General features: G+C 38.5%; 1 protein-coding gene across 1 annotated transcript in view; it reads right to left on the reverse strand.

Annotated features, from left to right (window-relative positions):
• The window catches only part of CBX5 (chromobox homolog 5), a 12,523-nt gene extending 7,198 nt beyond the window's left edge, over positions 1 to 5,325 (reverse strand). Inside the window, exons 1-2 of the mRNA XM_006883921.1 lie at positions 5,244 to 5,325; positions 3,518 to 3,699 (exon numbers count right to left, since the gene is read on the reverse strand). Of these exons, the coding sequence (XP_006883983.1) occupies positions 3,518 to 3,654 (137 nt within the window). The 5' untranslated portion in view covers positions 3,655 to 3,699; positions 5,244 to 5,325. The remainder of the gene's footprint in view (positions 1 to 3,517; positions 3,700 to 5,243) is intronic.
• Between the last annotated feature and the right edge of the window lie 7,251 nt (positions 5,326 to 12,576).

The raw sequence follows: 12,576 nt of genomic DNA on the forward strand, positions 1-12,576 counted from the left end.
AGAGCATCTGTTGGATTCAAACCACGTACCTCTGGGATTGCAGTGCAGCATCTTGCCACTAGACCACCAGAGCTCCAAAAAGGAAAAATTTTTACACAAACAGAAAGCCTACAGTGGGGTTTGCCTGGAGCTGTGAGGACAGAAGTTAGGATTAATTGCAAATGAGCTCAAGTGGTGGCTGCACAACTCTCTATATAAAGTTTACTAAACATCACTGACTACACTTGCAATATACGAGTCAGTGGATGAGTTATATATAATATAGAAAACTCAATAAAGGTATCTGAAAAGACTATTTTTTAAGTTCTCTTTTATAAGTGGCCCGAAAGAATTGCATGGATTCAACCATATGTATGTGTGTATGTACACACACAAAATTTACACTACTCTCAGAGGATAACCTCATAATCCACGGAACACCTCGACAGTTGTATTTTGAAAAATTTATGCTAAGTGGACAAAACTGCCAGCAAATTATTGAAGAACTGGAAATAGTTATTTTTAAAGGTAATATGGTTATTAGTAAGGTTTTAAAATCTCATAATAAGGACAAATGGTAACAAAAACTGAGAAATAGAATTAGGAATTAATTCAAATACTCTGATCTTAAGTCTACGTTTAAGTAATTTACTGTGGAGTTGAAATCAACTCACAGCTGACCTCCAGCAGGTTTTCCTGAGCTGTGAATCCCATCTCTCTCTCACAAAGCAGCTGGTGAATTCCAATAGGCAGCGACCACTGAGTTAGCAATGCAACTCACTACAGCCTGTGTCAGCAGAGCTCCCTCTACTGGTGCCTGGGATTCAAAATATTTTTTCAAATTAAGGAAAAAACTTGATATAATTTGGCCTAACTAAACTTTTTTAAAAAATCTCTTTTTAAATTGTTGTTGTGTACTGTTGAGCCGGATCCGACTGGCACAGAAGGAGACTGCCCTTCCTTCTCTAACAGAGCATCTCTGGTGGATTGGCCTAACTAGATGGAGCTCTGGTGGCCTACAATCCCAAAAGCACATGGTTCAAATCTACCAGCTGTTCTGAGAGAAGAATGAGCAAACTAAAAAAAAAAAAAAAAGAATGAGCAAACTCCTCCTATGTGATTTACTGCCTCCGAAGACCTGCTCAAGGTCAGCTATGGATCTGTTGTGATGTGATGACTGATGACACAAAACATTAAACTCAAGGGAGTTCTGGTGGCCTAGGGGATAAGGAGTTGTGCTGGTAACCTAAAGATGAACAGTTTGAAACCCACCAGAAATACACCATAGATGTACTGTCCTCCCTAAAATGCAAACAAGTGCTTCAAATAAGAGATGTCTCTGCCCCCTCCCCCCTTTCCTTCTGTACCTCTAGTCGGACGAGATTATCACTCCCTTCTCCAGCAGTGTGTCTGGTGGATTTGAACTGCCAGATAAGAGATCTTTATACACACAGTGCTACTAACTGAAATGTCTCCCAGTTAAACTTGCAGCCTAATATCTACAGCACCAACTATGCTCCTTTTTAAAGACTAAGAAGATAAATGTAAAATATCTCATTACTAACTTTCACATTGATTAATTCAGAAACAGGGAGCTCTGGTGCTCTTGTGGTAAAAAAGCTGTGCTGCAATCCCAAGGCACACAGTTCGAATCCACCAGATGCTCTTCAGAAGGATGGGCAATCTTGTGTGATTAACTGCTTCTGAAAACCTGCAGAAGTCAGTTATGGGTCAGTTCTGACTTGATGGTATGCAATAATGCAGAAATATTATTTATTTATTGGTCTAAATAAAACTTAATTTGGCCTTACTTTAAAATTTAAAACTATGTATGTGTCTTCTATTATATTTCTACGGGACAATACTACTCTAGCTTAAATTTTACTGGGGTTCTAAGAAATTCACTTTGTTAAAACTGAGTAGAAAAAGCTATGATTATATACAACCTTAAGTATTCACCTTTATTCTTTTCACGCTTCAATATGTGCCTAGTTCTACTGATTCCAAAGGAGAGAATAATCTACTTCAGCATTGGAACACAAAGCTAATTCCTATGGAATAACAAATATTCAAGTAAATAATTCAGTATTACTTTTAAGTCTCACTGATTTAAAACCAGAGTTCTTAAAAAAATATATAAATGAATAATTATATTTATTTCTGAACAGGTTATTAAAGTGTTAGCAACAGACCATTATTGCAGCACAACTCACAGTGGTTATGGAAACAACTTAAATGTTCACCAACAGATAAACAAATAAAATGTGTATGTATGTGTATGTATATATATGTGAAATGATTACATAAGCATAAAGAGTAATATGCCCTGATACACGCTACAATATGGGTACTGAAACTACCACCACATGGAGTGAAATAAGGCAGTTACAAAAGCTCAATTACTTTCTGATTAACCTGATACAAAATATTTACAATACGCAAGTGTATAAAAACCCAAGATTATTAGTGGTTATCAGGGGTGAGCAGGAGGCAAAAAGGTGAAGGAGATTCACTGTTGAGGAAACACTGAGCTTCTATTATGTTGTTGTTATGTGCCGTGGAGTCACTTGCGACTCATAGCGACCCTATGTACAACAGCCCTAAATTCTGCTCTGTCTTGTGTCAATCGCACTGTCTCTGACACTCACACCCCGATTATCCCAGTCACTGAATCAATCCACCTCATAGAGGGCCTTCCCCTCCTGCATCGTCCCTCCACCCTCCCAAGCATGATGTCCTTCTCCAAGGACCAGTCTCTCCTCACAACATGTCCAAAGTATGTTAGACGGAGCCTCAGAATCCTTGCCTCCAAGACTGGTGGAGCTTCTATTATAGGGAATGAAAATCTAGAAACATAATGGTGATGGCTGTATAAAAGGATGAACACAATGAACTATAGACATAAGGAATACAGAAATGGCAAATGTTTTGTCACACAGAGACAGAGGCAGAAAGAGAGTGCAAGATACCAGTATTTAAAAGTTTAGAAAGCCCACATACTTTAACAATGTTTCAAGGAGGGTGGGGGAAATAATACTTCAGATTGAACACTGAAAAGCCACAGAAGGCTTACAGGCCTGACACTTTTGCTTTGCTTATTTATACATTTAGCTTAGTTGTATCCAAAATAACAGTTAACATTAATAGTTCATACTTACAGAGTTTACCGTTAGGCTCTTTCTATCCACTCAACAATCATATGGAATAAGTACTATTTCTTAATCCCATTTTGTAGAGGAGGGAAAAACAGAACTTTGCCTATATCACCCAGTGTGCTTATATATGCTTATAACAATAAGCATAGACCAAGAATCTGAGCCCAAGCAAACTGTTTGCCTAATACTTCATTGTGATGCTTCTCAAAAGTAATTACCAGCAGGCCAGCTCCACAAAAGTGGAGCCTTGTTTAGTGTACTGCTGTGTCTTCTGACTCTTAGGAATACAGGTAGAGGATGGGAAAAGACAATGGTGGTTCATTAGGAAATAACTAAACACGTTTACCCTTTCAGAATACTAAACTCTTAAAAGGGTCACTTACTCAGAAAAGCCTTTCCACTTCAGCAGATATTCCACTTGCCCCTTAACCACACGCCTGTCTAGCACCTTCTCCACAACATACTCCTCCTCATCCTCTGAAGAAGAACTGTCAGCTGTCCGCTTGGTTTTCTTTCCCATGTCTTACACTGTTCCACCTGAAGAACTAAGGCCACGACGAAGTTCCTGCAAATGGGAAGGACAAATATGTTTAGAATTCATGTGAAGAATAAAAAAGGTCTCTTCTAGAGAGCAGACAGTTGTCACTGTAGCCTTTCCAAGAGCATTCTACAGATGAGTTTAAAGAATTATAAAAGTGGGTAAAGCTCACTTTTCCTTTCAGTTAAAAAGGTAAAAATTATTAAAATACTGCAATTATTGAACTCCTCCAAATTTAGATTCTAAAAACCACAAGTTAATCCTAGCCACCTTTTTAACTATTCAGAAGAACTCCATGCAAATGTGGAAAATCTGTTTTAAAACCAAAACAGAATTAAAGCTTTCCTTCATAGTGAGTAAAGTTTATAATAATTAAAACAAACAAACAAACAAAAAAACCACGGGGGGAATTTTTCTCTGCCCTGCTAATCTTGACCAGTGGTTTGGCAGCATGAAAAAGAATAGTTCAGGCATCTTTCACCATGTTTTCAGTGACTCAGTACATTTCCTTTAAACAAATTGAGCTTGTCTCTTTCAAAGCATCCATCAGCTCACAAAAGCAAGGCTGACATCTCAAACACACTAAATAAACCTCCTAGTAAACTCACAGAGGAGTAAAGAGAGGATAAAGACGAAAAAAATGTTAGTCCTAACATTCAAAATTGTCACTTAATTTTACAGAATTTCTAAGGCTCAACTAACCCAAACAGTTAAACAGGTAACTCTCCTCCTCTCAAATGAAGTTGATTTTGGGTCAAAGAAGAAGAAAAAGTCTGGCCCCAGACTCAGCATGGACATGAAGCTTCAAAACACAGAGTATCCCTGATGGGCCCAAGGAAAAGTGAAGAAAGGCAACACAAAGGAAAACTGCTTATACTCTGGGGTTCTCTGCCAATTTCCTTTTGAAATTCACATACTGTTACCATAATCATCTGTGTTTTATGTGTAACAAGTTTCAAGCCTTAGTAATTTTTTTTTCCCAAGTCTTAATAATCTTTTAAGAATTTTCCTGCCCTATTAAATGTTGCCTACAGTCTGGGTTACAGAGTAGCAGGAACTGTTTTCATAGCTGAGCTGCATTTTTATGTTGCTGTTATCTTTAAGGATGTCTTAGTATTCCCTAAAATACTTCCATCCTGATCAGACCACCACTACTAGAAATAGAAAGAACAGGCATCAATCTCAGAATTATGTTCCAATCAAGTGACAGAAAAAGTTACCAATTTACCTTCAATTTACATAAATATTCCCCCCTCCAAATATAGGTAAAAATCCTCTGTTCAGAACTTATTAGTAATAGGGTCACCTACCCCCCAAACTGTGTGTGGGTGTGTATATACACATTACTGTCCTTTAACTATTTTCATTAAAATACTTTATATACAAGTGGTGGTAGGGAATAATGTAAGATAGGGAGTTTTAAAATAATTTCTCCATGAATTTAGATGAGAGTTCTAACCTTTGAGAAAATATATCCGATTTGCTTTACTTGAAATAAAAACAGTCTCAAACCGCACCAGACAGGAAATGGCATACACCAGGGAGAGTACCCCACCCCCACCCCCACTCACCTTGGAATTTCCGGGAGTTGAGTCTAGGTCAGAGCGCTAGGGTTAAAACCAGCCCCATGTTAGATGCATGCAGTTAAGCATTGTAGCCATGGCCTCTCTGGCCTCACCAGGAAAAACAAGGATTTACATATGTGTTCTTCAATTTGAGGAAAGGAAGAGGAAAATCTCCTTTTGTATCTTCATGCAGAAGAGGATTCCCCAAAGTGGAAGATGAATGGGGGTTCCCTTCTTTACCTACCGGATCGCCCCAGTTCTTTCTTTCCCTCTGGGCTAACAGGAGGGGCCTCCCCTCCCAGGTCTGGGGCTTGGCGGGCTGGCAGCTCCCCCGCCCCCACCCAGCTGCCTGGGCGCCACTGCGCAGCTGTCCCAGTCCGTTGTCATGACAACTGGCAGCAGTGCTAGTCTAAAAGAGGGGGAGAGGCAAACAGAAAAGTTAAAAGGCTTAACTTTCCTTTTCCCTTTCGGTGAAGACTGGGTGGAGAAATTGGAAGGTACCTTTCTTGGCTTCAAGGCCAAGGCATTCAAGGCCTAGAGGAATTGCTTCTTAAGTTTAAATAAGAAACTTGTTCTTATTTCTCTAAGAGCACTGGGGAATTAATCAATAGCAAGATCATATAACAGGATTTTAGCCCAACCGGAAGGGGGAAGGGAAAGATTAGGTCCTTCTACAGAAGGATCAGAACAAACCACCACTCCCTAATCCAGCCCACCAGAAAGAGTTTGTACAAGACCTTTTTACCATCTGCCACGGAACAGTTAATTAAAATTGTTGGGGGAGGGCACAGGAAAAAAGGGGTGATAACAAAAGGATACACTTTTCTTTCTTTGAGATTACTAGATACAGAAACATAATCCAGAAATGTGAAGCACTACTAAAACACTTATTTTCCAACTGAAATTTTAACTAAGGGGGAGTAAGGAGAAAGGAAGAATTAAACTAAGTAATAATAATGGGGATGGGAGCAGTTCAACCACAACTATCACTGTCATAGTAAAAATTCCTTATGAGTTGTCTTTGAAATGTTACCAAGGCAATTTTTAATTACTACCTACCTGATACACAATAAACAACTCTCTAAGGCAATAATCCTTTAATACTTGAGAACTGAGATAAAGATTAAGACACTTAAGTTCACAAATTTTTCTTTCTCTTGGCAGAACATTTCTGAAAGCCCCTAAACTCACTCTGCATATGTATATAAATAAATATTTATAAAATATATTTTTATGTATTAAAAAAACTCTTTGTTTTGCTTTGCCTCTTTATACAACTTATTTAGTTAGAAGAAAACAATGCCAGAGGAATGAGTCCAATCTTAATAATTAACTTGCTATGTGTGATTTCATGTAAATAAATTTCAGCTCTAACCCTGAATCACAAATACATGTCAAATCTCTCTACTGCCTACCTTCTAGTCAAAGCAAGTTTATGTTGAAACCAAAGAATTGTCATATCCTCCAAAGAGAAGCTTTTATAATGTGTGCTCAAGCTGAATATAATACAGCACCAGGAAACGTGACCATTTAAATTCTTTAGCCATTAAGCCATATCACAACCACATGCTATAGGGTAAAAGAACTCTGGCAGTTCCAACATGTTAGAAATGAACAAGAAAAGAACACATTTGTTAACCTTGCTGTTAGATGCTGATGCTGAAGTTCTGAATTCTAGCAACAACATGTAGAAGCAAACAAAACCGTACCCCATCCTCATTCTCCACCTCAGATTCCTTTTGCAGATCTCTCCACTTTTCTAAATCTGATGTCCTTTCCCCAAAACTGCCCTCCCTTCCCCAACATGACCAAAGTATGTGAAATGAATGTCTCATGGAAGTTCTAAAGACTTTGTAGGCATTGGAAACTAAAAAACCTTCCCAGAACAGGGCTGGTATGTTCTCTCTCAAGGCAAAATACTTAACTCTCCTTAAACTCAAAAAAAGCCTTTGAGGAAGGCATAAAGGAGAGAAAAGAATGACAATAACATTAACATTTTGGTGAAAGTTTTCAAAAAAAGAATTTAGTAAGAAAATAAAAATATTCTAGTGAGTGCTGCTCTTCCTAAAATTACATCAGGAAATAGATCAATTCCCTCTCCTCTTCACCCCTTAAGAAATGTCAAAAGGGCACATGAGCTGAAGTCCTTTTCTCTTTTGGAAGTGAGTTTTGTTAACAGCTGACAAATCTTATTGGGCCTGATGCCAGGAGTCAGAGTCCAACCATAATATTCTGTAAAGAATGGCATGCAATTGTCTTGTAAATCTCCTGGACAGTCACAGATCAGAAGCTGGCAAGGATGACGACATAGTTCTGATGGAATGTGTCTTATCTTAACCTTGAAGTTACAGATCTGCTCAGGAGCAGCAGTAAGAAATGAGAAATGCGCTCAGACATCGGAGGGGACATAATTCTCTTTTAGACAGTGCGACCCAGTGTATTAGGGTCAAATGAAACACAAAGCCAGACGGACAATTTAAGAGCTAGAGCCTGGACCAGATAAAGCATCAAGAGTAGTGGTTCACGCTGAGCTTGGGAGGAGGGAGCGTTCCAGTATGAGAAATGAGACATGGCTGGCAGAATGATGGAGTGATTAAGGTAGAATCCCAATACCATGACGGAAGGAAGAGAGGATGAGCCTCTGAGCGAAACTTTATCCTTGTGGAAATCTCCATGGGAAGAGGCAAGCCGCTTCTCAAATTTCTAGAGCATCTTTCAGAATGGCAGTTCTCAGCGTGTGTGTGTGTGTGTGTGTGTGTGTGTGTGTGTGTGTATAAAATTCATAAGGCCAGGAGAAAACAGCAGGCTCCTCTAGCCTTTCATATAAACAATGCAAGGCAAATTCATCTTATATGCCCCATAGGTTAACATTTGGAAGGGGAGAAAATATTCAGAGCTCTGTGGTCAGGCACAGTTAGAATCCACATTCCATGCCTGCTGACAGGAGACTTCCTTTAACAGATGAATCTTCTAAAAAAGGGGGAAGGGGTGAGAAGTGAAGTAGAAAGAGAAGGGGGGAAATGCCATACATGTAAGGGTAAAAGGAAAGTTTAAAAACTGCCAGTCCCAGTCCTAAGCAATTACAGAGAGAAAGAAAGCATTAAAGAAAGCTAAGGAAAACCGTAAGAAAACAAATCAATCTGGAGCCAGAAAATCACCCATACAGGTCTTTGGCATCTGCTCTGTTCAGTTCTGGTTCTGCTACAATACCTTTAGTCGCCATTTTTTAATGCCACTGGTCCTAGTGGCACTGTTTAAATTTTGGTGTGACAAATTTTATTTTCATCATCACATGTAACACAATTCTAAATCTTTCTCTGTATCACTTTAAAGGGAATGAGATAGTAGCCAGACCAAATATCAAAAGGCATCATCAATGAATTGTCATTTTAAACTTCCAGTATAAATTCTGAAAGCCCAGTTTGTTGTTATGTATTGTCTAGTCAACTAGGCAATGAACAGACTGGAACCCTGCCCTGTCCTCATGTTTTCTGCCTTGTTTAAGCTCACTGTTGCAGTCCCTGTGTCAATTCATCTTACCATCTCTACTTTTCCCTCCTTAAAACATGCCCATGGGCGAGCTCTGGTGGCCTAGTGGCAAGAAGTTGAACTGTAATCTCAGAGGTACACGGTTCGAATCCACCAGATGCTCTGCTGGAGAAGGAGGAACAATCTCCTCCTGTACCAGTCAGATCTGATTTGACGGTACACACAAAAAATAAGGAAATAAAATAAAATTTAAAAAAAAAAAAACCACCAAAAATCATGCCCATGGAAGATGAAGTTGCATCATCCTTGCCTCTACTATGGGTGTTCTCTTCTTCAGGAAGTAAGTTAGAACTAAAAGCGGGAGGGGGCATCTGGGGAAGCCTCATGTGAAGAAGAAAGTATATGCAAAGTTCCCTACATGTGGATTAATTAAATACGCCATTGATGAATAGGCTCAGGTTTGAGACAATTCCCACTGCTTCTCTTAAGTTGCATGGCAAAGAGAAATGTCTTAGGTAAGGATTACATTTTCACAGCACTCTTTAAGAAGTCCTACACAGCAAATAAATCTGATGAAAAACCAACTTATAGAATCATTTTAATCTGTTCTATACGAGCTAAGATCAAGGACTTCAGTCTTCAATATGGATTGCATCTCAGCATCAAGAAAAGAAAAAATTCTCATCACTGGGCCAATAGGCAGCATCCTGAAGTTGTTAAATTATTTTGCTGGGGTCGACAATTAACACCCTTGGTAACAGGCGTCAGGTAATCAAAATACAAGTTGCACTGAGAATATCTGCTGTCAGGGACCTCCCCAGAGTGCTAAAAAGCAGGGATTGTCAGTCTAGAGACCAAGGTGCGCGCCTGAACCAGGCCATGGTCTTTTCAACTGCTTGCTATGCATCTGAGAGCTGGACAATGAATAAGGATGAACATACCACAATCTGCCAAGAGAACAAACAGATCTGTCTTAGAAAGTATGGAACCAGGCCACATCTTGGAGACAAAAATTTCAAAGCTCCATCTTTCACACTCTGGGCATGTTGCCAGAAGGGCCCAGTCCTTGAAGGCCACCATGCTTGAAAGCATGGAGGGTCAGTGCAAGAGAGGAAGACCCTGGATGAGATGGATAGACACAGTGACTATAGCAATAGGGTCCGGTGTGTCAGAGATAATGAGGTTGGCTCAGGATAGGACAAGGTTCAGAGCTGATGTTCATAGGGTCGCTATGAGTCACAATTGACTCAACAGCACATGACAACAACAACATATGAACTCAACATATCTGTTCTTTACTCTTTACGGATCCTGAAGCACTGATGCCTTCACATATGTAAAAAACACAGTCTTAAACTAAAATAGTCTCCAGAAAGATGTTTTTTCCCCTAAGTGGACTTACGATTTCCAAAAGTAAATCAAAGTAATGCCAGGTGGCATTAACAAAAACAACATGTTGTGGAGCTGTGACAGACCCATAATTGACCCTCCAGTAGGCGTTCAGAGGCAGTAAATCACACGGAGGAGACTGCCCATCCTTCTCCAGAGACTCTGCTCATGGATTTGAACTTTGTGCCTTTGGGAATGCAGCACAGCTTTTTTTAGATTACTGTCTCAGGTTTTGTTAAAAGGGCTGATGAACATCACACTTCACCTCCACCAAATGCCCATGAGCACTCAATTCAAGAAGAGTTAAAAAGGTTTTTTAAAATCTATTTAAGAGATTGGATTAGGAAAGAGCTGAGGAAAAAGATTAACTATGGTCATTAACACCTCTACCATTAACAAGCTGCATAGAGAAAGGAAATGTTTTCCCTTTGACCAACTGACATAACTAATTCATGATCTTTAAAAAAAAAAGAATAATCAGGCCAATGCACTGTTTTAATCAGTCACAGAATTAATATTCTGATGCAAAGTATCCTGTTTATTGATTACCCATAATCCATAGTCTAATGAGCCATAGAGTAAAGTGTCTTTATACTTTTAGACTAAAACATACATTACAAAAGAAGGTAAAGAGTGTCTTGTAAATTTCATTTACCCCCCCCACATTTTTATAATAATTTAAAAAATAATACATTAGAATAAATGATAGGACTTATTTTTCAGAAATATAAATTTTTTCAGAAATTCAAAATCATTCTGGGGAAAAAACAGTACAACAGTCATACATACATTCTTTACATTTCATATCATAGTCTTAAGACATGTCTTAAAAAAAACGTTTTATACGTGATTTCGTTTATTAAAAGCTAAGAGGGATCTTCTCTCAAGTGTCTGTCTTTAAATGTAGTCAGAGCATGCCTACACTTATCAGTAGGCAAGAGGACGGATACCCACTGCGCAAAATATACAAGAAAGCAGAACTTGGTACCTATGAAGAAGCCTTCCAAATGGTGCTTTCTAACCATTCTCCTTAAAACAATGTAGAACTCATCTCAAGGTCCTAAACTCTCACAGGGGTGTTATCTCACACCCACTCCTCTCTTCTCACAAAGAACCTGGATATGTAATCATAAATGTTGTTGTATGTTGCTCATTCAAAACTAACCCACAGCTGACCTTCCAGTCGGTTTTCAAAGGCTGTAAATAATTTGCAAGTAGACTGTCCATCTTTCTCCCTTGGAGTAGCTAGTGAATTCAAACTGCCTGCCTTTGGGTTGGCAATGCAACTTGGGCACTAGGTCAGCACTCTCTTCATCATAAATACCTTATAAGAAAAACGGATAATAAAATGCAAAAACAAAACAAACACAAAATAAGAAAAGCAGGTAACAGCAAGGTTGGGAATAGATTACTGGGAGTAGTAACTGGTGGCACAGCCATTAAATCTCTAGGCTGCCAACCAAAGGGATGTTGGTTTAAACCAACTGCTCTGAAAGAAAGGTGAAGCGTCTACTCCTGTAACACCCTCGAAAACTCTAGTGCAATTTTTCTCTGTCCTACAGAGTTAATTGTGAATTGAGATGGACTTGACATCAGCAGTGGGTTTTAGATTAAGCATGAGCAGATTACCATGAAGATTAGACTCATATATGATACAATCTTGACAGGGAATGCTCATAACTATGGAAGATTAAAGGTGTGCATTATCAAATAAAATTATGGTCCTAAAACATTTTCCTTTTTCAGTCATAAAATAAAGACTCAGTGTTTACCTTAGGTTGCATAGATTTTGGACATAACAGTTGAGTTACAAAGGCCATGCCAGTAAATTCTCTTTTACAATAATGAGTTTCTATTATAGCTTGGGTCTTTTCATAGTCTTAGTTTAACAAAGACATGTAGAAAATAGAAAGTTATTTTTGTTAGATGCCAGTGAGTCAGAACCAATTCAAAGCTGACCCTCCAACAGGTTCTTAGAGGCTGTAAATCACAAGAGACTGCCCATCTTTTTCTTCTGTAAATTTTATTGAAATTAATAATAAAAAAGAGATTGTCCATCTTTCTCTCAAGAAGCAGCTGACAGATGTAAACTGCCTGGCTTTGGGTTGGCAGTGCAATCCATTATCCACTAGGCCAGCAGATTTAAATAAAAATTTGCATAAACTAAAATCTCTAAAAAATACCTCTATTAAGAAAATACTGGAATTTAAACACCACCCCCCAAAAAAACAAACCTGGAATTTAAACCAATACACCAAAATCTGGTTAATCATGCTAACGAAAAACATTTTTAAAAATAAATAAATAAATAAAATGGTGAGTGGAGAAGTCCAGAAAAAAAAAGTTTTTATATCATTAGAATAAGTATAAATTGGGACTGTGAGAACTTCAGGGATTAAAGAGAATGTTCTTTCAATACACGGCGTAATTTTTTGCTTTGCCATCACCTTGGTGTATTTAC

The sequence above is a fragment of the Elephantulus edwardii genome, unplaced genomic scaffold, assembly GCF_000299155.1.
Source record: "Elephantulus edwardii isolate Elephantulus edwardi_28Jun2011 unplaced genomic scaffold, EleEdw1.0 scaffold00030, whole genome shotgun sequence".
NCBI classification, from domain to species: Eukaryota; Metazoa; Chordata; class Mammalia; order Macroscelidea; family Macroscelididae; genus Elephantulus; species Elephantulus edwardii.